Raw genomic sequence first — 27,462 nt, forward strand, 5'->3', positions numbered from 1 at the left:
CGGCCGACATGAGCGCTGCATCCTGCTCATTCTGCTCTCTCTCTCCGCCCCCCTCTCTCCCCGTGCTCATGTGTCACGCAGCTGCGCACCTCCTCCTCCCTCGGCGCCGTTGTTTCATTTGCGCCATTTTGTCCGCTCACTTTGTTGATTGGGCTTTAGCGAGCTGTACTGGAGCCAATCAGAGGGAAACCGGACAGTGAAGATACGGTAAGGGAAACCCGATTGAAGGCATTGGTAGTTGTCAGCACGGATTGGTTTGTCATGGACCAACCAAATGACTAACCCTGCTAAATGCAAAAAAGATGAGAAGCGTAATGGCAGCTTGATTTGGACCGCGGTGTCTCGGGCTTCAAATGACTTCTTGTCCCCGGTGTGTGTCCGTTCATGTGAGGAAACATGATGCGTGTTGGTCCGCAAGCCTCGGCTAATGTTAGCGTGTTAGCTTAACCTGAAACAAAGGGGTTGTTGATAATGTCAGCGGGCACTCACCAGTAAAGCACAGTATCGTGAACAACAGCCCACTCAATGGTGTTATGTTAAGACCATTGTTTCTTCACTATCCCCGAGTCACTGCAATCCAGTGCCGTTCCCTATTTTACCACGCTTTTACGCAGCTAATTGGCGCTCTCCGTGTTAGCTCTCGTGCATATATCCTGTGAAAATATCAACAAAAGCGGTCCTCGCCCCAATGTGAGGTTCATTACTCCTTTATCTAAGACAATAAATACCACTCAACACGATGTGGGAACACTCATTTAGTTTAATTCCGTAGGCTGCCCGTGTGTTCGTATTCAAATACTCAGTGTACAATCATTGGCCATTTTATTAGGTACACAATACACTTCATTGAGTGGCAGCAGTTGTACCTGGTGTGGTTTTCTGCAGCTGTAGCACAACTTCCTCAAGGTTTGCCGATTTTTGCTGTCTTAGATGGTCTTCACACATTGCTTGTTATTGTTGCATTTACGTATTTTAATTTTTGACCGTTTTCTGACCATTTCATCAACATCAACAGTACATTTTCAGTCAGAGAACTGCTGCTCAGGGATGGCTGGATATGTTCTATTGTTTTGGGTTAACCCTAGAGAGGACCAACCTTGTCACAACATATGAATCAGCGTCGTTCCAGTGGTTCCATCACTTAAATCACCTGAGCTTGAAGCTAAGAGGGTCTTCTTAACCATCTGCATGTCTCAATGTTTGGTTTGCTGCCATATGCTTGGCTGAATATGTTTCCATTAGCAAGCAATAGAACAGGCGTGCCTAATAAAAATGGCTGGTTGTCTTGTTGATGGTCTTGAGTACAGAAGATAAAACAGAAAATCAACACAATGCTTGCATCGTCTTACATAAGCATGGCAAAATGAATCCTGAGCTGTTAAGATGTTGCTGAGATCTGCATATCTGAACTTGTTAAACGGGTCCCGTGTTAAATTTAAATTTATAATCAAAAGAGCGATCCTGCATACGCAAACCCATGAGTTTTGACAGAGATATATTTTTTTTTATTTATGCTACTGAATTGATCCATTATAATAGATGGGGATTTCTTGAAAATGTGATAATGATTTTGTGGTGTCATCAGTGGGTATATATATATATATATATATATATATATATATATATATATATATATATATATTTTTTGTTTACCAAAACTGTATGGGAAAATACATAGGTCATCACCTACCATTACAAAAAATCTGATTATTTTGCCAAAAACTGTAGTAAGTTGCTAATAGAGTGACACACTTACAAGACATAATTTATTTTGCAGAGGTAAACATTTCAAATGTTAATAATGATTTGACCTCATGTAAATGAAACCCTTATCAAGGTTGGAAAATAGAATGTTTTGTGGTTGATCGTCATGTAAAAGTTACCTGTGTCTTTTTCTGTCTCAAGGGAAGAGGATTGTGACAATAATAAGCTATGGAGCAGTACACCACTGCCACCACTACCACTGGGGAACAGATAGTTGTGCAGACGACCAATGGACAGATCCAGCAGCAGGTGAGATTAAGTGGAAAAGTATAATAAATGTGCTTATATCAAAACAGTTTCCTGATCAGCAACAATAGAACGATGTACAATACCCAGTATCTGTATTGGTCAGATACTGATCAGAATCAAAAAGAAAAATGTTAAATGTAAGATAAACAAGCACATGAGCCAAGTGTTATTATTTTAACGGAAACAAAGCAGCAGCATTTTATCATGTCAAGTCATGTTCTTAGCTGTATAGGTTACAAAGTGGAATGTTGTGTTTTCGAAATGACGAGTTATGACTAGGTCATAGGTGTATTAGCACTGATGTGTTCTACTACTGTGTTGGACTAGTATCAGTAGCTGCTCAAGGCTGTGATATTGTAGTGATATCAGGCCATCCCTAATCAACAATGAGACCCTTTGCTGTAGGACCAGATGTCACAGGTACCAGACGTGAGCACTGTGTTGCAGTGGGTTTCAGGTCCAGTCTCTCTTCCTGATAATCACTTGTCTCGGATTGTAATGTCCTGCCTTGTCTGCAGACACAGGGCACAGTGACCGCTGTGCAGCTGCAAACAGAGGCGCCAGTGGTGACGGCCTCGGGCCAGCAGGTGCATACACTCCAGGTAGTGGTGTCACCGCCGCCCTGTGTCAGTGTCATGACCATGTTGCAGCCCACCAGTCTGCATGCTACAACCAGGGCTGTCTTTTAAGACTCATCTTTGTGCTTTTTTAGTTCATCTCTCCCCTTTCCGTTCCAGCATGTCCTACAGCTGCCTGAACTGCATGTACCTCAGCACAGTGTGTTGTGTGTCAGCCTCAGGTTGTTGCTTATCTTGTCAATGTTAACAAACAACAAAATGAACACAAAAGTTGTTGTTTGTCTGTATTGTGTTTGCTTATTGTTTGTAAAATATACATGTCAGACAGTCACAAGTATGTGTCTGCACTAAGCAGGACAACCTTTCAATGTTTGGCATTGTCAAATCATCACAGACTGTCACTTCTCATCTGGATGTATTTTTCTTATTGAATGGCCTTTGTTTTCTTCTCTCCAGCATTTCTCTGTGGCACAAACGCTGCACGTATTCAATTGTTCATTGTGGTCACTCACTTATTTATGGATGTTAGTTGAGCCATCAGTGATGGTCAAGTTTTACAACAGAATGCAATCAATGTGGTGGCAGCATTTCACCCTATCTTGTGTTTTTAATCAGGCTGAAATGAACTCCATGTATCCACTTTATTCAGCAGCAAAAATCCAGTTGATACAAAACCACTGAACTCAGAGATTGTGTCTAAAGTTGTAACTGATCATCCTCTGTCCAGACAGTTGGCTGGACAGTTGGCCACTATGGAGTTGATTCATGTTGGTGTAACCTAAAACGCAATGAGTGACAAGAAACCTTTTGTCCATGGTGTGGTATCCTGGATGTTTGACTCGCAGTCCTATACGTGACACATGGAAACAAACAAACATAGTCAGTGCTGCTGTATAACAGTCTTGTGTATCTCCCTGTAGGTCCAGGGGCAGCCTCTCATGGTCCAGGTGAGCGGTGGGCAGCTCATCACATCGTCAGGGCAACCCATCATGGTACAGGCCATGTCAGGGGGTCAGGGACAAACTATAATGCAGGTCCCAGTATCTGGAGCTCAGGGCCTACAGCAGGTAAGGGTTAATACATTAAAATCTGTATTCAAGATTCATCACATTATTGTGCACAGGAAAATAATATGCACTGGTAAATATGAATGATAGAACACCATTAGAGTCTCAAAAGTCTACAGTTCCAATCTTTGGATCTTATTGTGTGCAGATCCAGCTGGTCCAGCCAGGTCAGATCCAATTGCAAGGCGGCCAGACTATCCAGCTTCAGGGCCAGCAGGGTCAGCCCCAGCAGATCATCATCCAGCAGCCACAGACAGCACTCACTGCTGGACAGAACCAGGTGCTGAATTCTGACCAGTAGAACAGCAAATCCAAATAATTCAATTATTGAAAACACTACTGACTACTTTTCCTCTTACTTGTGGCTCCACAGGGGCAGCAGATCAGTTTGCAGGGCCAGCAGGTGGCACAGACGGCTGATGGGCAGACTATTGTCTACCAGCCTGTCAATGCGGAGGGTACAGTCCTGCAGCAGGGTAAATAGTTTTCTCCTTTCTCTTGTCTTGTTTGCCTTGTTATATTCTATAAACAGGTGCACTGCTGAGTTGTCCTTTTGAGTATGAACCGAGATTATGTTCTCTTCACAGGAATGATCACGATTCCAGCTTCCAGCTTGGCAGGTGCCCAGATTGTTCAGGCAGGGGGTGCTAACACCAACACCACCAACAGCGGCCAAGGCACTGTGACCGTCACCCTGCCTGTCTCTGGCAACATGGTCAATGCAGGTGGAATGGTCATGGTAAGACCCTGTGCAGAGGTACATCTTATTTCCTTTTTTAGTTTATTTAAAAAAAATCTAGACTCAAGAGGGTGTGCGGTGTGGTGAAAGTCACAGAACTTTTGAATGTCTTTCATAATCCAGCTACTACTATTTGTTTATATTTAGCTGCCATTTTCTGTATAATATGAAACAATCGGGGGAATAAACATGGGAATTGATATTGGACATTTGGTTATACATTTTTTGTTACTTTTCAGTAAAATTGTTTTCAAAAACAAAAAATTTTTCCACTAGCAATATAATAAATCAATGTATTATTTATGCAGTGCACAAACATGTTTGCAGTTGATTTGCGAAATGCTTTTAATGCTTTTTTTTTGTTGATCTGTGTCCATAGAGCAATTGCCGAACTGTAATTATCTGAAATTCATCACAATAACTATAAGCTATGTATATTTACATTTAAGTGTACTGTTACAATAGTCTGTGAATTCTATTAGCTCATTTGTTGGCCTGTTATCCTCAACATATCACCTGGTGAAGAAGTCTATTTAGCCAGAATGACAAAAAAAACCATTGTGCTTGTTTACAGAGCCTGTAACTTTAGTCTATAAATGTGCTATAGCATTGTCCTAAATGGCAGTGATTTATTTTACCATTTGCACAGTAAGCGCTTTTGCGTGTCCATATGTTCTGTTATATATTTCACATGCTAGTCGTTCTAATCACACTGTGCCTGTTTACTTCCACTCAGATGGTCCCCGGAGGTGGTGGAGTTCAAACAATGCAACGTATCCCCCTGCCAGGAGCTGAGATGCTTGAGGAGGAGCCTCTCTATGTCAACGCCAAACAGTACCATCGAATCCTGAAACGACGACAGGCCCGGGCCAAGCTGGAGGCTGAGGGCAAGATCCCCAAAGAGAGAAGGGTAAAGCTTTTAGATCATTTCTGTAATATGCATAAACATGGGAGGTTACCTTTTCTCCACCCACTAAACAAGCACAAGCACACATATTTACCTTTTGTTTGTGTATCTTAATTGAGTGGTTGACATGACAGTCAAAATTAACTTGTATGATAGTGTGATTGGTTGTACAACTGTGATGCATTGTTTTATCTAATTAATAATTTATTGAATTTAATGTTGATGTAAAACATTGCCCTAATACCTGTTAAAAGTATTTGCATGGCAAGACACAGGCTAGCTTTTCACCCACTGCTGGTACAGAGGAAGCAAAAATAAGCATGTGATCCTATATACACAATTTTCTCTTGGACAGAAATACCTACACGAGTCTCGGCACCGTCATGCCATGCAGCGTAAACGAGGAGATGGAGGACGTTTTTTCTCCCCTAAGGAAAAGGAGGAAATGGCATTGGCCCTGGCACAGGTATGACAAGAAGCTGTGTAATCACTCAGTAATGCAAGAAAATTCACTGACGCAAGCATTTTCTTTTCATGGTAAAATGGTCAATGTAGCACTTAAAACTGCTTCCTCACTGCTTCTTTTCTGCTCCTCTTGTGCAGCAACAACAGGAAGCAGCCCAGGCAGCAGCAGATGAGACTGTGGCTCAGATGATACGAGTCTCGTAGCACAAACATCTTCTGCCTGTGCACTTTACTCTTCCTGAGACTCTTCATCGCAGCTAAACCATCTGCTGCAACACCGTGTCTCAATTTTTTACCCCTGCTGCCCAGTGATAATAAACCAGTTCCTCCACTGGGTTTCTTTTTTTCCTCTCCACCTCTTCACTGGTCTTCCAGGGAGCTGACCGTGAGCTGCTGAGCCTTTGAACTGGTCTTCTTTCCTGAAATGGAGGATGCTTCCGTGCTCAGCTTTACTGGTCAAGCACTTGCGACCAGCTTATTTTAATTTTTATTTGTTTGGACAGTCATGAAACATTGAGTTGTGGGTAACCAGCGTCTGTTGCACAGAGAAAAAGGAAAGCTGTAATGCCATACTCTGGTGGACTCTGGTCTGTTAAAAATATTTGTATTGAGTACATTTTTGTTAAAATATTATTTTTTTGTAAATGGTACAGATTTTAGTGTCCTTCAACTTTTATGTGATGCCTCATATTTTTGACATTTCTTTTTGTTTTTTTCCAACCCATGTTCTGTGGGGTTGGACTTGGCATCTTAATGGCAACATGCATCTGCTGAGCAAAAAAAACGAAATGTGATACTAATGTAAAAATTGATGTACAGGAATTCCCCTCTTCCAAAGTGTGTTTTGGATGTACTTACTAATTTGCTCAATTACGTGGATGCATTTTATACAATATGTAGTCAGATATTTTGTTTGTAGGGAAAAAAGATTGCTGTGTTGCATCACATTACATATATCTATGTTATTCCTTCATGGGTAAGTCCACCAGTGGTTTTTTTCATTGTAGATAATAGATTTTTTTACCCATCAGAACAGTGTTGTTTTTTTATATAATGAAAAAAGAGTGGACACACAATTCGCGAAAACCTATGTCAATTAAATTTGGTCATTTAATTCAATATTTGTGGTCATTCTTTATAGTTTTGTACAACTCGGACTGTTTTTTTTTTTCTTAATTAATAGTTCAAGAAATCACTATTTCACTGGCCTTCTCTGGATACTTTTTGCTTGTTCTGGCCGTTCTCTGGAAACCCTAGAACATGGTTGTGCTTGTAGATCAGCAGTGTTGCTGACCAGCCTGTCTGAGGTCAGACAATCATAGTCACTTTGAATAATCTTTCTTTATCTTTCTGATGACTATACTTCCACACCTATAATGTTTCAATATTTTTTGTAAACAAGCAGTGGAACAGGTGAAAAAAAAGTTGTTGGTGAGTATATAATCCTTTAAAATCCCTGGATGTCCTAATATAGAAAAAAATCCTCCAGCCAAGGTCCTGGACTTGTGTAGTTACTATGTTATACTGTATATCCAAAATGCCAAACATATGTATATATACACAATTATGTTTATATACATCCATATACTGTATATACATATATATATATATATAAAAAATAATGAATTAACTTAATTTTGTTTCTGCTGTAGGACAAAATGGAGCCTTTGCTTTGAATATAACCTCCCCCCAGCTTAAATACTGTCCCAGCAAGTTCCACCAATCAGACGCTGCAGATTCTGACGTTCGTGCACGGATAAGCCAATCACAGCGAAGGAGGCGGGACTTTAACTCAGCCTGCGAGGAGGTTACTCGGTTACTGTGTACAAGGACAACAGTTTAAACGGCACGTACAAGTTACGCTCTCTGACAAAACTGTAAGTAAGCAAGTCATACATCATATATTATTAGTTTTCAATATTAAAGAACAAGTAAAAAGACTCGTTGTCTCTTTTCCTCTCCACCACCGGCTCTGACTGGATAATCACTGCCCGCCCCCCCTGCACACTTTTCAGGTGACAGCGTCAAGTGATCGCTCCGCCTCCTGTGGATGTTGCTGGCTGTGGATGACAGAGGAGCCGGAGCATCGAAACAAGTGTTCTAACTGCTCTCCTGACAACGAGGACGAGGACACCACACACACACGCCACCATCTCTGTGGAGAACATTTTTGTTCCCCGCTCCACATTTACATCGAGCGGAAGTGCCGTGGCGTCGTTTTGAGTCGCGAAGGTGACGGGGAAACAAGCTAGTGTGAAGTCCACTCGCAACCGGCGGCTCGTTCTCGGCGACTGTACGGGCATCATCACCTGGATGCAATGACCGACTCGGTTGTGGACGGCAAGACGGAGGTCAAACAAGCCACCAAATATGTCAAAGAGACGGAAAACGTCGCGGAGAAATATTCCGCGTTGACAGTGAGCAAAAATAGCAGCGATGTGAATATGAACGTGGGGGAAATGCCTTCCGCAGCGTTCACCGCAGTGCCCACTCTGAAGACCGTTAAGAAGGTAAGAACCATGGTGATGCCAGCCATCATCACTCCGCCACTGTGTGCACACACTCTCTGGGACATTTCCCCCATTCTAAACACAATATATCATGACTAGTGGGCGAAAGCCTTGTAATTCTGAGGTCTTGGTTAAGATTAATGTTAACATGTGAAGTGTGGTTAGGTTGAGGTTAGGGTTACACATGCACTGGTTTTGGTTTTGGTTTAGTCTGCTGTCTAAATGAAGGGAAGTCAGTGCAGAGTCCTAACAAGAATAGGTGTGCAAACCTTAATGTTTAATTGGCTGGGGGAAAAAAAAACACAATTGTAAGTTTGTCATTTATGTTGTGAGGACATTTTAGAAGGATAAAAATATCTTCTTGAGAGTCAGGACTTGGAGTTAGGCATTTAGTTGAGATGGTTACATAGAAGCTAGGCCCCCATCCTCTTACTTGTAGGACATTCTTATGCGTAATTCATTCCCTAGCCACCAGGGGACACATCACATCGATGAGTGTCCTCACAAGTATACAGAGAGATGTGGTGTGTGTGTGTGTGTGTGTGGGCAGCCACATGTGATGAGGACAAATCCATGCTGGTATGCAGTGTTTAGTAATCACATATTCATATTAAGGACCAGTTTGTTTCATCCAGCCCAATGTTAAAGCAGGAACACATGAGCGCTGTAGTGCACTGTTATTGTGTGATGAGATGCTGCAGTGTCTCTCTATTACTGTATGACAGGCGTCCTGCTCAGGGTTCACTCCATCATAAGACAAGCTGCTAACTCAGTGTAACACAATATGCGCTGTGTCAGTCCACGAATCTGTGGAGTTATAAGACACATAAAGGCTTTGTGACACTTCTGTCTCACACAATGTGATATTTTAAAGGTGCCATATGTAAGAATGTGGCCAAAAATGGTTACGACATTCAAATTCAAAATACAGAGGTCTTGTAGGTTTCGTTTTTTTTGAAGTAACTGGCAACCCGCTGAGACTCTACTGACTGCAATGGTTGGTAGACAGCGATAGGTGGCGCCACATGCGAAAACATGATTTCAAAACATAAACAAAATATTTTTTTTAATGCAAATATTTTGGCTGTACTGTTGTTGTTGGTGAGTTTACTATGTTATATGAATATTATTCCTGAGTCTCTGTGACATATTAGGAGGATTTTATGGCCAGTTGCTTTAGATTTATTACATAATGCACCTTTAATCTTAGCTTCTTTCCATCAAGTCTGGCCACATATCAGTATCATTCATCGGCCATGAGTGACTGTGATTCTCCCTGTTTATTAAGTCACAATTACAGATATGGGTTAATCTATGGCCCATCCTGGTCTTTGAATTTAAGGCTTTTCATGGCAAACGTATGATGATGATTTATTTATTTGGCCAGTTTTCTTTTTTTAATAGTAACAAACGATACACAGAATTGCCTGGGTACCTAAGAAATCTCAAATGGCACAGATGGTGCCAAACTCTGCCAAATTGGAGAATGCCCTAGGCATCTCTTTCACTTCAGCAGCATCAGTCTTTGCATAGCTAATGTCCACATATTGTTACAGGGTTTCCTTGAGTTTTTAAGCTCCTATTGCATATTTTCAAAGGGGATATTTACTTTCAATGGCGGTAGGTGGCACCACATGCCAAAATATGCTTTCAAAACATAAACATGATTTGCAGTCTGCAAAAGATTATTTTTAATGCAAATATTTTGGCTGTACTGTTGTTGTTGGTGAGTTCAGTATGTTATATGAACATTATTACTGAGTCTCTGTGACATATTAGGAGGATTTTATGGCCAGTTGCTTTAGATTTATTACATAATGCACCTTTTAATTACATAACTATCAGTCAATGTGATAATTGATAATGGCTGAAATTGGCCAAATTAATCAGTAGATCGACTTCATGCCAGCATTCTGCAGGCAAGTCCTAACAGGGAGTCATGTTGAGGTCTTAAAACTTTGGATCAAGATCTCTGCAAAGTGGAGACATTAATGCACTAACAACTCCGAGCTTAGGGATCAGGTCTGCACACTAAGTATTTAATTATATGTTTGCCGTCTGAAGAATTTCAATTGCTGTCAAAGCTACAAATTCTTTGAGGATATTTTAGTCGTGGAAATGTAATCCTGTAACAATTAACCATGCCAATAGCAAGTGGTCTTATGGTTGTTTTCATGATGTCACTTATTAATCTGTTCACGAGTGTATGTGTGTGTGTGTGTGTGTGTGGGCATCATTATCGTTACTAATACGAACAGCATGAGAAACATTTTGGCAGCTCGAGGTGCACCTGGAGTAGAAGACACATTTCTTGGCTGTTGAACAACAGCAGAGATCTATCATCAAACTGAAAGACTCCCCTGAGATAGCTGCTCATATCATTACAGCTCCAACACTGTGTGTTACAGCTGGGAACATGCTGCGGATAAACATAGAACAGACACTTAGTCGAAGGTTTCTTTATTCCGCTCAGAGCGAACGTGCTCAGGTGTGGAAGGAAAACGTCTTTTTTATTGATTTTATTGTTCTGCCGTGATGATTTTTGAGTTTTATGTCAAATTCAAAGTAAGGTAACTCTTTGGTGAGGTATTTTTCTATCCTTGTCTGTTCACCACATGTCCACATGATTTTAACAACTAGAACTAATGGAAGTAAATTAATGTCATATATAAATAAACTCGTAAATGTTAATAAGCAGAATTTTGCTACAAAGGTCCAGTGTCTAGCATTTATCAGGGTTTAGTGGCGTGTAATTGCTTTTAAATTGTTTGGTTTTAGTAGCCTTAGAATAAACCTTTTATATGTACTGCTGTGTTTCTACAGCAGCCTGAACAGATGTGAATTTTCGGGAATGTCCTCAGTCTGTTGCACTCTGCAGTTTCACCATTAGATGTCGCTAATTCTTACACACTGAACCTTTAATGTGTTGCGTTTTAAAATGATAGATATTTTATTCTTTTATTATATTCACTAGTGCTGCAATGTTAAACCCAGGCCCAGTATTTCAGTATCAGTTGAGCTCCGTAGTTTATAGTAATAGGACTTTAAAAGAATGTCCATATTTCATTATCCTCTGTTTGATGCACTGTATACTGATCTTCTGTTACTTCTGTAATAGTTGACATCTGGAATCATCGCACCTCTGTTGCATAAGGACACTGTGAATTAGTCATATGAAGTTGTGGTCAAAAGTGCGGCAGAAGTGGGAACATCACAGTTTGTGAAACACTAGAAACATTGCGATTGTAAAGCAAGATAATGAATCACCAGCACTCGCCGCACTATTTCTGTGACTGATGAACAATACAACTACAGAGGCTGAAAATATGCTTTTGTGTGGTCTGTTTTAGTCATGTACTGTATGTAACGTCTGTGTTGCCAGGTAGCCAGCTTTGTTATTGCTGCAAAGTTGTTGTTTTTTAATACAAAAGTATGTCCATATGAGCGAGACAGAATATTGAGGATAATAAAAATATTTATTTTCCCAGCAGCAGGGCTCACGGTCTTGAGAACATTATCTCTGACCCCCTGTCTGCCAAGGCAATAATGTGCGGACTGTGAGCAGCCGCAGGGAGCCTGATTGAAAACGTATTGGATGGGAGGATTTTTTCACTGTGCTTATGAAAACAAAGCAGTATGTTATGAATAAATGTGAGAGCCCGGTGTCAAGCTGAGCCACCTGTTTGCATGAAGAACATTAATGAGTAAAACACTGCAAATGACCAGCAAATTTAATTAAACTGTTCAGAGCTGGATGTCTGGGGGGGGGGGGGTGGGGGGGGGGGTGTTGGGGGCTACACTGCATTGACACAGAACCAGTGGAGAGGTGCAGGGAGCAAAAGCAATCAATGCAACACAATGAAATATGAATATTAAATGTGTGTGTGTGTGTGGGCGACTGAGTCGAAGAACACAACTATGAAAACCGCCTCTCTCTTTGAACCCATCCAGCGGTTACACAACACGCCCCCCTGCGAATGAGACTCACACAGCACAGTGTTCATGCATCATCAGTTTTTGAGCCCACTGGCCTCTTTACATTGGATTTGAAAAGTATTCAGTCTTTATTTTCATCTGTATCTCATTTTGTTTGTTCATATTGTGGCAGAACTCCATTTCAAATTTAGATTAAGGTGTGGAAGCATGTAAGATAAGCAAGTCTTTAAAACCTTGCTCATCTTACATGCAGGGTATGGGGATGTGTGACCTTGGTGGCTCCTGGTATTATGTGACCTGGAGAAGCTGAGTATGAACGAGGTGGAAGCATCACAGTTGGTGTGATGCTCATTCAAAACGTGACCAAGAAGATTATCTAATAATCTGCTCAGCCCCCCACAAAATAGCGATAAAAATAGTGATAGCGTCCACGGATCACGCCCAAAATGTAATTTAATTTAATGAAAACTTCATCCAAATCCGTCTGTGACTTTTTCGACAGACAGACAAACAAACTCGAAAACATATACCTCCTTGGCGAAGGTCAAGGAGGTCAATCAACATCTAGTAATGATTTGAGTGTGGCTTCAAAACAATATGAACAAAATAATCTTTTTCTGTGAGTTTTTATGCTCTATTTTAGAAATGACACTCTCTTTATCACCTTTATCAAAGTCTGAACATAGTCTACACACAATTTTGTGTTTGCCCCACAGTATGACCCATATTAACTTAGGGCTAAAGTCACCATAGACTGTGAAATATAACACGACCACACTGACTAGTTTGCTCATTTTGCAGCTGTTTCTTTCACTTGTGCCAATGTGATATTCACAAAGGATGAGTGTAGGTTGAGTATAGTCTTTGGTATCACCATTCTGACCTTAATATTTACCTTTAAATAATAGCAATGCTGATACCATAGATAACAAGGTCATATACCTGTGTGTTTTACTCTCACGTAGGGTTTTGCTTTGTGATAATATGTGGAATGTATATATTCTGTTAAAGGTCACACGCAGTAGCACTGGAGGATGGATTTAGCACAATCAATGTATGTTTTCTGTCACAACACCTAGAGCCGTCACGTCTGTGCTGATCCTTTGCAAACCACAGGAAGTACAATGATAATAGAGCCAGACCTGTGTATCACATTGGCTTTTTTGACCTTTTCATGACGGAATTTGTCCCCAAATATTTTTTAGATAATGGTTCCCTTTCTGCCTCTGACTTGTTGAGTGTGACCAATATCAATATGACACCAATATGTGTTGAATGCAAGGTGGCGCTGTTGAGCTCCAGTGGTTTCTGGTGAGTAGTCAGTGTTGTCTTGTTGCCAGGTCCCCTTTGAGCCCTCTGACCAACACTCCGCAGCTTAAGTCTGTGACCTGGCCCGCTAACTAAGAGAGAAAGGGTATTTTTAGCAGAAAGATGGGACTTGATGGCCGCTTATTGATGCGGCAGGAGGCTAATGGAAGCAGGGGATAATTCCTCCTGTCACTCCCCTTTTAGTTTGTGTCCAAATCGGGAACACAGACTAGAGGGGAAGCCGCAGCAAATGCATTTTGTGAGTGTGTTTCTGCATGTACTTATTGTATGCGTGTATTTAATTATTTTAGTGTTGACAGTTTGTTACTGCATTTGCTCTCTCAGCAGTTATATGTACATACATGTATTTATTTTATTTTATGTCGATGAATAAGTCTAGTTAAGTGTTTAAAACACAGACTTTAACAGCTGGTTGTCAGGGGCAGAATCAGAGAGAGGTGTGCGTGTGCGTGTGTGTGTGTGTGTGTGTGTGTGTGTGTGTGTGTGTGTGTGTGTGTGTGTGTGTGTGTGTGTGTGTGTGTGTGTGTGTGTGTGTGTGTGTGTGTGTGTGTGTGTGTGTGTGTGTGTGTGTGTGTGTGTGTGAGAGAGAGAGAGTGGTGTGTGTGAGAGAGAGAGTTTCTCTCTGTGTTGGTGTCTTTCACTCACTCTCTCTCTCCAGGCCGGCCATTACAAACCTAGATAATAGGTGGGAGTGTTCTGGGATAATAGCATCAGAGACACCTAGTACCATCACACAGAGAGGACACAGGCACAGGGAAGTAGGCTGGAAAACTGGAGAGACCAGGCAGCTATGGCACACAAACACGGGCACGGGAGAGACCGGGTGAGTCGCCTCTCGTCTAATGCACCACTGGGAGCTCATCTGACACACTTCTTTTTAAAAGATACCTGCAGCATATCCCACACACTGTGGAGTTACCTTTGGTATACGTCACAAGTTTCTTTTTAGATTGTTTAGCTGGTTAAATAAACACTGTGTTTCTTTGCATTATAACAAACCAGGGGCACTGAAAATCATACGGTCAAGCTTGTTCACACTGCTCACCTGATTGTGATGGTTTATTAATTGTGTGAGAGTAGCAGAAACCGAACACACTCTGAATAACTGGATTCATCTTTGTCTTACCTTGAGAAAATCAACCCTGGCGTTGGTGTCTGTGTACTGAGGAAGAAACAATGCAGAAAGGTTTGTGTGCCGAACCTCGGCTGAATCCTCTGGAGTCCAAACTGATGCAAAGTAAACACAAAAGTACTATTTTGCAAGTGCATGAGACAGAAGACGCTGCTGCACATTGTGAAAACAGAGACATGCAGAGATCTCCTGAGTTCACACTATCTCACAAGCTTCTTGAGTTTCTTCTGACTGACACAGATAGATGGTTGAAGCCCAGGTGTCACCGTTCATGGAGAGAGGGAATCAGGGTACAAATACTGAATAATAAAGTCACTATGGTTCTGGCGTTTTGCCTGAAACTTCATGAAAGTTGCAGCAGTGACTATGACGAATATGACGGAGAAGAGATCATCTTTGACTAAATTTGTTTCAGCTTCTGCTATCGTGTGTGTGTGTGATGAATGCCAGGTAACGTTGCTGTAACCCTGCACCCAGAATATAATCTTCTAAGCATATTTGGCCATGGTAATCATCTATAAATGTAATATGTGTCATTACTCTTTAGTATTATAATCATTAGGCTGACATCTGCTCTGACAGTGCATATACAATTACACTCTAAGTCTGGCAATCATGTTTTCCCTGGGCTTATCTTCTGTGTTGTGTCAACTCTGCTGTGCTGCACGTACGTTATTACTGCAAACACACCGTATGGACATCGAAAATAAGAGAATGAGGAAATCCTGTGTCAATGTCACAATGAATGAAGACATTTGGAAGTGTGTCATTGTTGACTATTAATCAGGTGAACAAATCCATGTTGAAATATGCAGGTTTACACACTGCAGAGAACTGTATATACCACACCAAGTAAGTCAGAATGTAGATAATTACAAAGTCACATAAATGTGCTCCCCATGATAGAAAATGTAAACTGTCCACTTTAAAAACGACGTCACGTCGTGGCTGTGATGAGGAGTGAAGCTGCAGACGACGAGAGGAACGCGGCTCATATTCTTCCCACGTTAACGTCGAAGCACGGTGAAAGTTCACCGCTGGCGCTTACGTGACTTACCGTGTTGTGACATGACACGCTGTTGTGAGAAAGAGACACAATATCAAATGGAGTTTGTATTTGATCCAGCCCATTTGCCACCAAGTCTCCAAGACCCACATGTTTTCATGAAAGAGCAGACGGAGAGGGCGAGAGAGACAGACCTCTGTTCCACATCTTAATCACATGAGGCCCTTTTATTTTTTGCAACATCAAGGTTCCACATTGAATTTAATGGGCATCATAAATTTCAGACGCGATAACCTCATACAATAATCTCAGTAAAGTCACTTTCTCATAGTCCTACTTATTCACATGGGACAGTCGTAACCAAAACCTGCTTGGTATCCTGGGCCTTGCACGCTTCAAAGGATGCAAGGTTTCTGTGTTTGCATTCAGACAGGGAGAGATTCTGACTTCTCTACATTTGTAGATGTAGAAACACTGATGGTTTTGCTACAGGTTATTCAAACTACACTCAGTGGATGTGTCAGACGATCCCAAGTTTTACCGCCCCTTTATTCAGCATCTGAATAATATGACTTGAGTCGGTAAAGGACAGTTATTGAGGATTAACCTTTGAGATTAGTTCCTGTAATTCTGCAGTTCTATCTTTTTCATCTAAGTTGACAATGACAATAGTCGAGCCGTTTCCTTTTTTTCTCTTGGGTTCTTTGAAGTGGTACGTTGACATGATGAACCACACCACACCACCACCACCTGAAGCCTGTGTATTTACACAAAGCATTAATCACAGAGCAGCAGCCGTCTAAATATAGCTCCCTTCATGTTTTCCCCCTTAAACTACATGTGTAAGTGACTCAGGTAATTTACCTAAATATTTAATTAAATGATCTTTGTGACTAGGGGCTCATTGTTGTATCTGTACTTATGCAACAATGGTGTTGAAGAAGTCTGCCTTTATGCTGTTGTCCTTTACATTCACCAACACCTGGGTTAAACTGCCTTGATATTCATGTGTTACGTGGTAAAAGAGGATAAAAGGCTTACATCAAGTTGTCAAAACACACAGCAAATGCCACCCTCACTGTGGCAACTAGGATTTGATTTTTCTGACAATTGTCAAGGTACACTTCAATATTGGGATGTGATAGACCAGGGGTGTCAAAAAAATGTTTTCACTGAGAGCCACATCAGCATAATGGTTACCCTCAAACGGTCATACAGAGTAAATGTAACCAAATATAATGTAAAATAATGGTAACTACTCCGTAACATATTGCTAAATAACTTTCTGTATTTATGACTTATTCAAGTTACAAATATGATGCATTATAGATGTAACCCGGTCCGTGATGGTGTTTCTTGACGGTCGGGGCAGACCTGCTCACACACCTTCAGAATGCACTGCTTCAAAAACACACCCTCAGAAAAAGACTTTGAAGCACGGGTGATTTCTTCAGCCACAATAAAGCTAGTGTTCACTGCTGCATCGTTTTTGGCTGTGGCTTTTGTGAACACATTCTGCTGCGATCACAGTCTCAATCTCAATTTCACTCGTCGCATGATGCGTATACAATGATACACTGCGATCGAGTGACGGGATGCCATCACATTGCAGGTAACGCTATCACCATGCATCGTGGGAAATGTAGTTTATGGTCAACGCATAAGCAGCATAGATCTATTTTAACACAGATTTTCAAGACCAATTAATCACTCGCGGGCCACGTAAAATTATGTGGCAGTTTGACACATGTGCGATGGACTATTTACACATTGACGAGTGTGTATTCTATTTAAATCAGTCAGATCAAATCAAATATACTTTATTGTCCCCAAAGGGAGATTTGTCTTGGGCAAAAGTGCTGCAACAGCTGCACAGAATACAAGACAGCACATAAGGACATACAGTACAAAAAAACAACAAGAGCACACAGCAAAAAGAAATGGAATATGCAGTGTATTGTACCTGTCCTAACCCATAATAACTACATTATGATATGATAATAAAACTAAATAGCAGAACTGGCCTTAATTAACTGGCCGTAATTGTGTGCGGAGGATGAGAAAGAGATCAAATGTTTCCAATGTGAGTTATGAGTTACATTTTTTAAAGAGTCAATAATAAAATAAAATGTCAGCCTCTGCTACACCATATGGACAAAAGTATCCGACCATTACACCAACAGGAACGGCAACGTCTTGATTTTGAAGTGTTTCTGTGTCTGTGTGACTCTGTCAAGTTCTTCCGCACTAAACTCAAAGTCAAACCATGTCTTTATAGTCTGTGCTTTGTGCACTGGGGCACAATCATGTTGAAATAGAAAAGGAACTTCCTTGAACTGTTGCCACAAAGTTGCAAGTGCAGCTTTGTCCAAAATGTCTTGGTATGCTGAAGCGTGAAGATTGTCCTTCATTGGAGCTCAAGGGGCCGAGCCCAAAACCGGATTGAAACACCTGAAATTCAATACGTAACAGGTGTGTCCATATAGTCTATTAGCAAATTGCAGTTTTTGTGATTTTGATTTGAAAATGAGTTGTTCCTCACGAGTGCCAACCATAGCATAGAGCATTTCATGTGCCTTTGATTTGAGCTCCCCATTCATTCCTATAGGTGTGTTTTCTTTTCCATGGTCACTCAAGATGTCACAGCACACAATCCCCTGGTAGAACCACATGTTTTGATGTAGGATTTGCCATTTAAAACCACCACTAACAACCACTAACCTTTGATCTATACAAGTAACCGTGGCAACCGGGGAGGGTAATCTCATCTGCCTTGGATCGGGCGTGTGCACAATAACGGCAGCAACATGAATGCTCAGTGTTCACACGAGACAACTGCTGCAGCACAAGTAGAGAACGAGGAGGGAGGAAAAAAGAGGCTTAAGAAAGATGAGAAGAAAAAGACAGTAATTCAACACTGTGGCTGTCAACTGCAATAAAACACTCAATATAATTCTAAATCATTTTAAAAGCTCTGTTTTTATAGTAGGTTTAAAACTTAGGTTGTATTAATAGTGCATCTTGTTTACCCCCGCAATCATGTTATATTATTACATTGTGCACCACTTTTCTTCTGTTTGTCTCCAGATCCAGTTTGCAAATGCAGAGGACAAACAGGAGTTCAGCAAGTACCCCACCAAGGCAGGCCGTCGCTCGCTGTCACGGTCCATGTCACAGTCCTCCACAGACAGCTATAGCTCAGGTACTACACGCCTGAAAGTACCTGAGATTCAATAATGCAGCACGTACACTACACTTTTAGAAATAAGGGTTCCAAAACGGTCCTTCTACAAGGGCTGAGGTTCTACCTGGTACCATTTGCTTCTGAAAAACCCTTTCCCGAAGAAAGGGTTTTTCAAGGGTTCTTGGTGGAACCCTAAATGTTCCACCTGGAGCCAAAAAGGGTTCTCCTATGAGGACAAGCCAAAGAACCTTTTATGGTTCTACTTAGCACTTTTATTTCTCCGAGTGTACCGTTCAAAAGTTTTGGGTCACCTTTACAATTTATTGGTGTTTTCCATTGAAAGTCACACTTTTATTCATCAAAAGAGTTGCAAAATATAGTCAAGACATTGACAAGATTAGAAAAAATGATTTTTATTCAAAATAATAATTTTGCCCTTTGGTCAAAGAACCAGCAGAACAGTTTTCAGCGGGTTTTCTAATCATCCAATAGCCTTCTAACGCAATTAGCAAACAAATTGTACCATTAGAACACTGGAAATGGGCCTCTATACACCTATGTACATATTCCAATAAAAACCAGACGTTTGCAGCTAGAATAGTCGTTTACCACATTAACAATGTATAGAGTGTATTTCTGATTCATTTAATGTTATATTCATTGAAAAAAAGTGATTTTCCTTCAAGAATAAGGACATTTCTAAGTGACCCCAAACTTTTGAACGGTAGTGTACAAGTGTACACAATTGCACAACACACATGATTTTGAAGTATACATTTCATAATAAACAGTTTTGTACTGTTTGCCTCTGTCGACCATAGTGACCTTTTGTGTTCTCCCTTCCCCAGCTGCGTCCTACACTGACAGCTCCGACGATGAAATCTCCCCCCGGGACAAAGCCCAGGTCAACACTCTGGGCAGCAGTGACTTCTGCGTGAAGAACATTAAGCAGGCTGAATTTGGCCGCCGGGAAATAGAGATCGCAGAACAAGGTCTATGTGAACTCTGTGGTGCATAGTTGAAGTCGTGGATGTTGCAAATCATTTTCCATTTCTAAACTGAAATGGAATAGAGCCATTGACGATCCGGTCACTTCGATCACAGTGGGTTTTAACTGTAGTCTCTTGGGGAGTCACTTTTTCTATACCGAGAGTCAATCTGGCCACATGCTGTGTCAACAGAGAGCTTTGTATCATCAGCACTGACTTTGTTCCCAGATATGTATCACATATCGCATCTATTTTGCTGCTTAGACACTATTTGATAAAAGGTCTGCACATCCTGATTTCATAGCAGTTTATGACCCCGTGCTGGAACAGTGTTATTTGGGAAACGTGATCTGAGTTCTTTCTCTCACCTCTATTCATCATCCCTTGTTACTTATTTACTCCTCTTAATGTATCATCTTCCGTCCTAGGTGTCTTCAGTCTCTCTCTTTCTGTGTGTTTACTGAACATTATCTAGTCAGAATTAATATTACAACCATTTACTGTAGAAAGGTCTTGTTTTCAGAGGTGGTCCCTCACTCTCTAGCAAAAACAAATGCTGACCATTTATGTTGTTTCAACGTCCCCTAACTTGTGCTTAAATGTCTCCCTCCCCAGATATGTCTGCCCTGATCTCCTTGAGGAAGCGAGCTCAGGGAGAGAAGCCACTAGCTGGTGCGAAGATAGTGGGCTGTACCCATATCACTGCTCAGACAGCAGTACGTCCTCTTATCCTCTTCTCAACTGTTCTCTGCGTTCCTACTAAGTCCTCTTCTCGTCTTTATCGATGCTACCTGTTCATGTAATTCTATATTCTGTGTTTCCCTTGTAGGTCCTGCTTGAAACCCTGGTGGCCCTCGGGGCCCAGTGTCGCTGGACTGCCTGTAACATCTACTCCACTCAGAATGAGGTTGCTGCTGCTCTCGCAGAAATTGGTAAGATCTTCTCTTTTCTGAGGTTGGAATTTCCCTGTTTGGTTGTTTTTTTTGTCGGAAAAGCAGAAATAACCACTGTCAAGTATGATGAAGTTTCTGTGATTTGTTTATGGATTACACACAAAGTATAACGTGTACATTACAGTTCAAATGTTTGGGGTCACTTAGAAATGTCTTATTTTTGAAGGAAAAACAATTTTTTCAATGAATATATATGAATATAAATGAATCAAAAATACACTCTATACATTGTTAATGTGGGAAACGACTATTCTAGCTGCAAACATCTGGTTTTTAATGGAATTTGTACATAAGTGTATAAAGGCCCATTTCCAGCAACCATCTCTCCAGTGTTCTAATGGTACATTGTGTTTGCTAATCACGTTAGAAGGCTATTGAATGATTAGAAAACCCTTGAAAACCCTTGTGCAATGAATTTAGCACATCTGAAAACAGTTTTGCTGGTTCTTTGACGAAGGGCACAATTATTATTTTGAATAAAAATCATTATTTCTAATCTTGTCAATGTCTTGACTATATTTTCTATTCATTTTGCAACTCTTTTGATGAATAAAAGTGTGATTTTTAATGGAAAACACAAAACAATTGTAGAGGTGACCCCAAACTTTTGAACGACAGTGTATGTGTTTCTGCATCTGATTATTAAAATCCTTAATATCTCACAATCTTGTCTCTAATCTTAAAAATAAGCATTTTCTTATACAATGACTCTCTACAATGTCATAAAAAAGCATGGATTCTGCTGCTCGTCTTTGCCATCAGGTTTGTGTTTTTGTTCCTCACAGGAGTTCCTGTGTTTGCCTGGAAGGGTGAGTCAGAGGACGACTTCTGGTGGTGCATCGATCGTTGTGTCAACACCGAGGGCTGGCAGGCCAATATGGTATCAGTCCGTCAATATCGTGACTTGCAAATCTTTCTCTGTTCTTCTCTCTCTCGTCTGTTCCTCACAGAGTTAAGTGTTCAGTTGTGCGGGTCGCATGTTTTCAGGCTGTAACCGATGATCGTTCTATTTTTGCGTAGATCCTGGACGACGGCGGCGACTTAACCCACTGGGTGTACAAGAAGTATCCCAGCGTCTTCAAGAAAGTGCGGGGCATCGTGGAGGAGAGTGTGACTGGGGTGCACAGGTGAGATGGTGCTTTGATGAGTCTGGGGGTTTTTGAAGGAGGGAAGGAAGCATTTTTGGCCACTCGTCCTTTATTAAAATGTGGATGGCTGCGTTCGTTATTTTCATTCATTTTGTGGTAGCAATAATGGACAGTAATATAGATAAAGATTGAAGCAGTATTTCATAATCATTTATTGGTATTGATCAAACCTCTTAATTTAATGATAGTAATTTTGTGCTGTTGGACTCTAAAATCTTGCTACAGAGCTGTATTTGCCCTTAACATGTTTAATAATTGAACTTAACTATATAAAGTAGCATTACATTAGGCTTTACACCATTTTGCAGTTTGTTTACATACTATATTACACTATATATATATACTATATTAATTTATCATCAATAAAAACACACTCTTGTAACACTAAGGTGATTTTACAATGCTTTTGAATCGTTTGCATTTCTTTTTTAATCCTCTAAATAGAATTGAACATCAAGCAGCACAGTTCCCAATGAAAGCAGCGTCGTAAGAAAACTAACTACCGATGCTTTTGAAGTGTTTGCATTATTCTGTCCTCTAAATAGACCTGAGCACAGCAGGCAACACAGTTTCCAAAGAAAGCAGTTTCCAAGGAAAAATAAATACTGCGTTCGCACAAAATGCATCAAAGGCAGTTGTATAAATCACATTAGTATTAATACACACTCTGACTCCACATATTTAAAAGGTCACTGGCCTGATTTGGCTGGAGACTATTTGAGAAACACGACAGAGCTGGACCACAGCTCACAGCAGCAGGGCATGTTCAGCTCTCAGTGGAATCAATTAACCAGACGCTCTGGAAAGTGTAAGATCACCCACGATCAAAGCTCAAGTCTGTGTGTGTGTGTGTGTGCGTCCGTACGTGTGTGTGCACATCTGCTGTTTCACATGTTTCCTGGTGTGTCCTCCCAGGTTGTACCAATTGTCAAAGGCAGGAAAGCTGTGTGTCCCTGCCATGAATGTGAACGACTCAGTCACCAAGCAGAAATTTGACAACCTTTACTGCTGCCGTGAATCCATCCTGGATGGGTGAGCAAAGAGTCAGCCATTTTGCAATCATGCTGCTTTTGACTTATTGTATTTCATTAAAGTTTTCATAAACATTTTTCTTGTATCTGTCAGCTTGAAGAGGACCACAGATATAATGTTTGGAGGCAAGCAAGTCGTTGTTTGTGGTTATGGAGAGGTGAATAAATGTTTTTATTTCCAAATGTTTGATAATACTTTAAAGGTCCCATATTATGCAAAATCAACCTTTTAATCATTTAAATCCTTATATTTGGGACTCTGGATGTCCTATGAGTAGGTAAAGTGTGAAAAAGATGACTCACTCATGTTTTTGTGGTCCTCCTCAGTCTAAGTACAGGAGATAAAACACACGATGTTGACTTCCGCACTCATTGGGACGTCACAATGCGCTTAATTCCTGGAGAGAGTGCTGGAGAGGGCAACGGCATCCGAAAACCGGAAGTCCGCGAAAAGTTCTATTCTTGGCTCCACAGTGCAGCACAGAGTTCTACACAAACTTCCAGCTTCAGAGGATTTATCTGTCCAGTGGATACATGTTATTTATGACAGCAATGTGTCTAGTGTCTGCAAATGATCACTTTTCCAAATGCTAACTGCTGTTAGCTCCCAGTAGCCTCACTGGCTGATGTCATTTCCTGTCTCTTAAGTTTCGTTTTACATATCATTATTATATATATATTTTTTAAAAGAGATACTACTAAACAGAGTGTACTGAACAGGGCTGTTTTGGCAGGGTGATTGAACTGCTGTGGTGCTTCATCCTTATGGTATTTTGACCAAAGCATGTCACAGACATGTTCATTAGGACACCAGGGAACTAGGTGCTAGGATACTAGGAGAAATAGGATATAATATGGGATCTTTAAATACATTCACTGCAGAAAATCTCTATTTTTTGTGTGCAGATATTATGTTAATAATGACTGTATTATTGTGTTTGCTGTAGGTTGGGAAGGGCTGCTGCACTGCTCTAAAAGCCCTTGGAGCCATTGTGTGCATCACTGAAATTGACCCCATCTGTGCCCTGCAGGCCTGGTGAGTCACTCACCATAACCTGACACGACTCCCTCACTGAGCACACACCCTCGTAGTTGCATGTCTGTCGCTGTGTTGTGCGTCAGTTTAGCTGCGTTGTGTGACAACTCCGTGTGTTTACACGGTGTTTGTGCTCGTGCGACTATAACAAGACTTTTTCTTTTTGTGTATCCACACAGCATGGACGGTTTCAGAGTGGTCAAGCTTAGTGAGGTCATTCGTCAGATGGACGTGGTGATAACTTGCACTGGTACGCTGCACCGTGCAGTGACTGCTGTTACTTCTGCTGTGACCATTGCACATCTCATTTCAGTTTCCCATCTGAGCGCTCTGCCTCACGACCCAACTTTTCACACGAACGCTAAAATGCTTTTACGTGTTGTTGCAAATTCTTTGTTATAACAGAAATGACTTTTATGCTCTGGATTTCTCCCACTTCAGTGACTCAGCATTTTTTTTTTTTTTTTTTTTTCAAATACAGGCAACAAGAATGTTGTTACCAGAGAACAACTCGACAGAATGAAGAATGGCTGCATTGTCTGCAATATGGGACATTCCAATACTGAGATTGATGTGGTAATAAATCTATGTAACTGTATATGTGTGAGCATTTCACATACACAGTATGTGCACATGCAAATGTTTTATAAAAATCTGCAGCTGAGGAAAAGAAAGAAATCATAAAGCCTTTAAATTCACATATTCTTAATTTAACCTTCTATTAAAAAAGTAGTCCAGAAAGCACAATATTCAGTTCATATATGTGTGAGGGAAGAGAATGGATGATTCCTTTATTCAAATGAATATACTCAAATGTGCTGCTACTATAGATCGAGAGCATCATGTCGTTCATCTTTATATCACTTTATGCTTTGGTTATTGTTTTTGAATGGACATGCCATTAAATATATGACCACAAAGTGCTCCTCTCACATTTAAAATACAGGACCGACTATTTTCTCTCTGCAGGCGAGTCTGCGCAGCCCTGAACTGACCTGGGAGAGGGTTCGCTCTCAGGTTGACCACATCATCTGGCCTGATGGAAAGAGGGTTGTCCTGTTGGCAGAGGTAATGCACCTTTACTGTAATTAATACTATCAACTCATGATACATGATACGGTTTTTAGATCTGTCGCTCGGCAACATTCCCATGCTGCGCACAGGAAATTATTTGTAGGAGTCAGTCTGATCAGTTCGAAGTGAAATCTAAGTGAAAACACTAATATTCAGTTCAATTCAGTTTTATTTGTATAGCGCCAAATCTTAACATACATCATCTCTCAAGGCACTGTACATAGACAACATCATGGAGAGCAGAGAAACCCATCAATTCACAGAATGAGCAAACACCAGGCATCAGTGGAGAGGAAAAACTCCCTTTCAACAGAAGAAGAAATCTCTGACAGAACCAGACTCAAACATGTGCGGCCATCTACCTCGACCGGTTGGGGTGAAAGGAAAAATGGGGGACAGAAAGAGGGGAGAGATGCACCCACTAAGTGTTTGTGTCAGTGAATTCTGCTACTTAAAAAAACAGTCATGACACGTGTGTGTTCACTACCTGTAACTGGTAACTGTGTAATACGGATGGGTTAAATGCAGAGGTTTGGTGTTGTTAATTCTAATTCTTAACACTCCCTGAGTCAGGTCTGACATAAATGCTTGATAGAGCCCAGTTTCAGATCACTAAGATGCTAAGGTTCACTAAGACCTAATATAATAACCACCAACAATAAATGTCTTCATGGTCTTGGCCCACAGTCTTCAGTCATACGCTCCCTCTTGCTCTCTCAGGTTGGCAGATCAGTCACTCTTAGTCGTCCCTAAGACTAAGAGGAAACTCAGAGGTGGCTGCGCATTTTCAGTGGAAACTGTGGAATGGGTCGCCTTTGCTTATCATAAACGGGTCGACTCACTTCCTGTTTTTAAGTCCTCTCTTAAAACACATTTTTTCCTCTTTGGCTTTTTAACCCAGTTCAAGGCTTTTATTTGTCATGTCTGTGTACAGCACTTTGGTCAACTGTGTTGTCTTTAAAGTGCTTTATAAATAAAGTTGTATTGGATTAAAAAAGATATGCACTGCTACACTAACCATAAAACTCTGTATTTGGGCTTTTTACTATCGTGAAAATGTGTAGTGTTAGAACATTTGACTTTAACCTTTAACAACAGTAAACAAACAAAAGGTCCAGACGTGTCTCATGCAACAGTGACTGTACACTCTGTATAATCTTAAATGTTAATGTTGTACACTGTGTTTTTTGTATGCTTGTATTTCGTCTCAGGGTCGACTTTTAAATCTGAGCTGCTCCACAGTGCCGACGTTTGTGTTGTCCATCACTGCTACAACCCAGGTCAGTAGTTTTGTCACCACTGTAGAACCCTGTAGATATTGTTTAGGACAGCTTTCCATCTAAAAATGTAGTTTGAATATTCAGGTGTTACAGTGTATGTTTGTGTGTGTGTGTGTGTGTGTGTGTGTGTGTGTGTGTGTGTGTGTGTGTGTGTGTGTGTGTGTGTGTGTGTGTGTGTGTGTGTGTGTGTGTGTGTGTGTGTGTGTGTGTGTGTGTTATCCGTAGGCTCTGGCCCTGATTGAGTTATTCAATGCTCCAGAGGGTCGTTACAAACAGGATGTGTATCTCCTGCCCAAGAAGATGGGTAAGATCTGATTGATGTAAATAGGTTCAAAATGCAGTGTGCGTCACATATGAAGGCAAGTCACCTGTATTATGCTCAGTGTGGCCACCTTGTGACTTGACCTTAGAATTACATGACATGTAATATGGACTGCAATCTTTCTCTCTCTCCGTCAGACGAATATGTGGCAAGTTTGCACCTTCCAAACTTCGATGCCCACCTGACGGAGCTGACTGACGAGCAGGCCAAGTACATGGGCCTCAATAAAAATGGCCCCTTCAAACCGAATTATTACAGGTAAGTCTCACATCTTTTACTGTCATGTATGATCCATCAACGATGTAATATGATATAATATATAATAACACTGTGTTTTGTTCACAGGTATTAATGAAAGTGTCTGCTCGTATGATCCTCAAAACACAGTTGCCCTGGGATAAACAGAGATATCTATTTTATTTTCTAAATTGCTACCAAATGGAGGAATTATTTTACTTATGCTGAATGTAACTTATTACTAGCGCCTCAGTCATAATGTTAAATATGAAACACAAGAGTAACACGTACAAGAATCTTAATATATATATAGATATATATACATACATATAAGCAACTAACATTTGAAATCACTTGTCGCGTGCTGATAAACAAAGCCTGCTTGCATGTTTCCATGTATGTGTACTGAATTAATTGCTACTGTTCATGTCAATATGTCGGAGGATTTTTGATTTGCTTGAACACCCTTTTTTTTCGCACAGTGCCAAAAATGGCTGTAAGATGGACCATGAGGCAGCATTTATAA

The 27,462-nt window shown here is 40.8% G+C and overlaps 2 protein-coding genes across 7 annotated transcripts; both read left to right on the top strand.

The window, feature by feature from the left end:
* Window positions 1-150: 150 nt before the first annotated feature.
* nfyal (nuclear transcription factor Y, alpha, like) lies at window positions 151-6,685 on the top strand. 4 transcript variants are annotated; one of them, XM_083895746.1, is made up of 10 exons: window positions 151-207; window positions 1,906-2,013; window positions 2,532-2,618; window positions 3,512-3,658; window positions 3,807-3,938; window positions 4,032-4,134; window positions 4,246-4,415; window positions 5,134-5,307; window positions 5,660-5,770; window positions 5,908-6,685. In XM_083895746.1, exons 2-10 carry the CDS (start codon window positions 1,933-1,935, stop codon window positions 5,971-5,973), a joined length of 1,071 nt encoding a protein of 356 aa, XP_083751872.1. In that variant the 5' UTR covers window positions 151-207; window positions 1,906-1,932; the 3' UTR covers window positions 5,974-6,685. The 4 variants fall into 4 exon arrangements, with proteins under 4 accessions (XP_083751872.1, XP_083751874.1, XP_083751873.1 ...); XM_083895748.1 differs by having other exon boundaries at window positions 4,246-4,397; XM_083895747.1 differs by having other exon boundaries at window positions 2,532-2,615.
* Window positions 6,686-8,087: 1,402 nt separating this feature from the next.
* On the top strand, window positions 8,088-26,961 carry ahcyl1 (adenosylhomocysteinase-like 1; the record flags this gene model as incomplete). Of its 3 annotated transcripts, XM_083894546.1 has the most annotated exons (16): window positions 8,088-8,279; window positions 18,770-18,884; window positions 19,715-19,858; window positions 20,471-20,571; window positions 20,685-20,787; window positions 21,594-21,688; window positions 21,829-21,935; window positions 22,872-22,988; window positions 23,082-23,145; window positions 23,935-24,023; window positions 24,203-24,273; window positions 24,505-24,599; window positions 24,993-25,091; window positions 26,309-26,377; window positions 26,603-26,681; window positions 26,837-26,961. In XM_083894546.1, 16 exons carry the CDS (start codon window positions 8,088-8,090, stop codon window positions 26,959-26,961), a joined length of 1,665 nt encoding a protein of 554 aa, XP_083750672.1. The 3 variants fall into 3 exon arrangements, with proteins under 3 accessions (XP_083750672.1, XP_083750673.1, XP_083750674.1); XM_083894547.1 differs by lacking the exon at window positions 8,088-8,279 and having other exon boundaries at window positions 18,836-18,884; window positions 19,688-19,858; XM_083894548.1 differs by lacking the exon at window positions 8,088-8,279 and having other exon boundaries at window positions 18,836-18,884; window positions 19,715-19,876.
* Window positions 26,962-27,462: the final 501 nt, after the last annotated feature.

This window comes from Microchirus variegatus, assembly GCF_963457635.1.
Source record: "Microchirus variegatus genome assembly, chromosome: 9".
Classification (NCBI taxonomy): Eukaryota; Metazoa; Chordata; class Actinopteri; order Pleuronectiformes; family Soleidae; genus Microchirus; species Microchirus variegatus.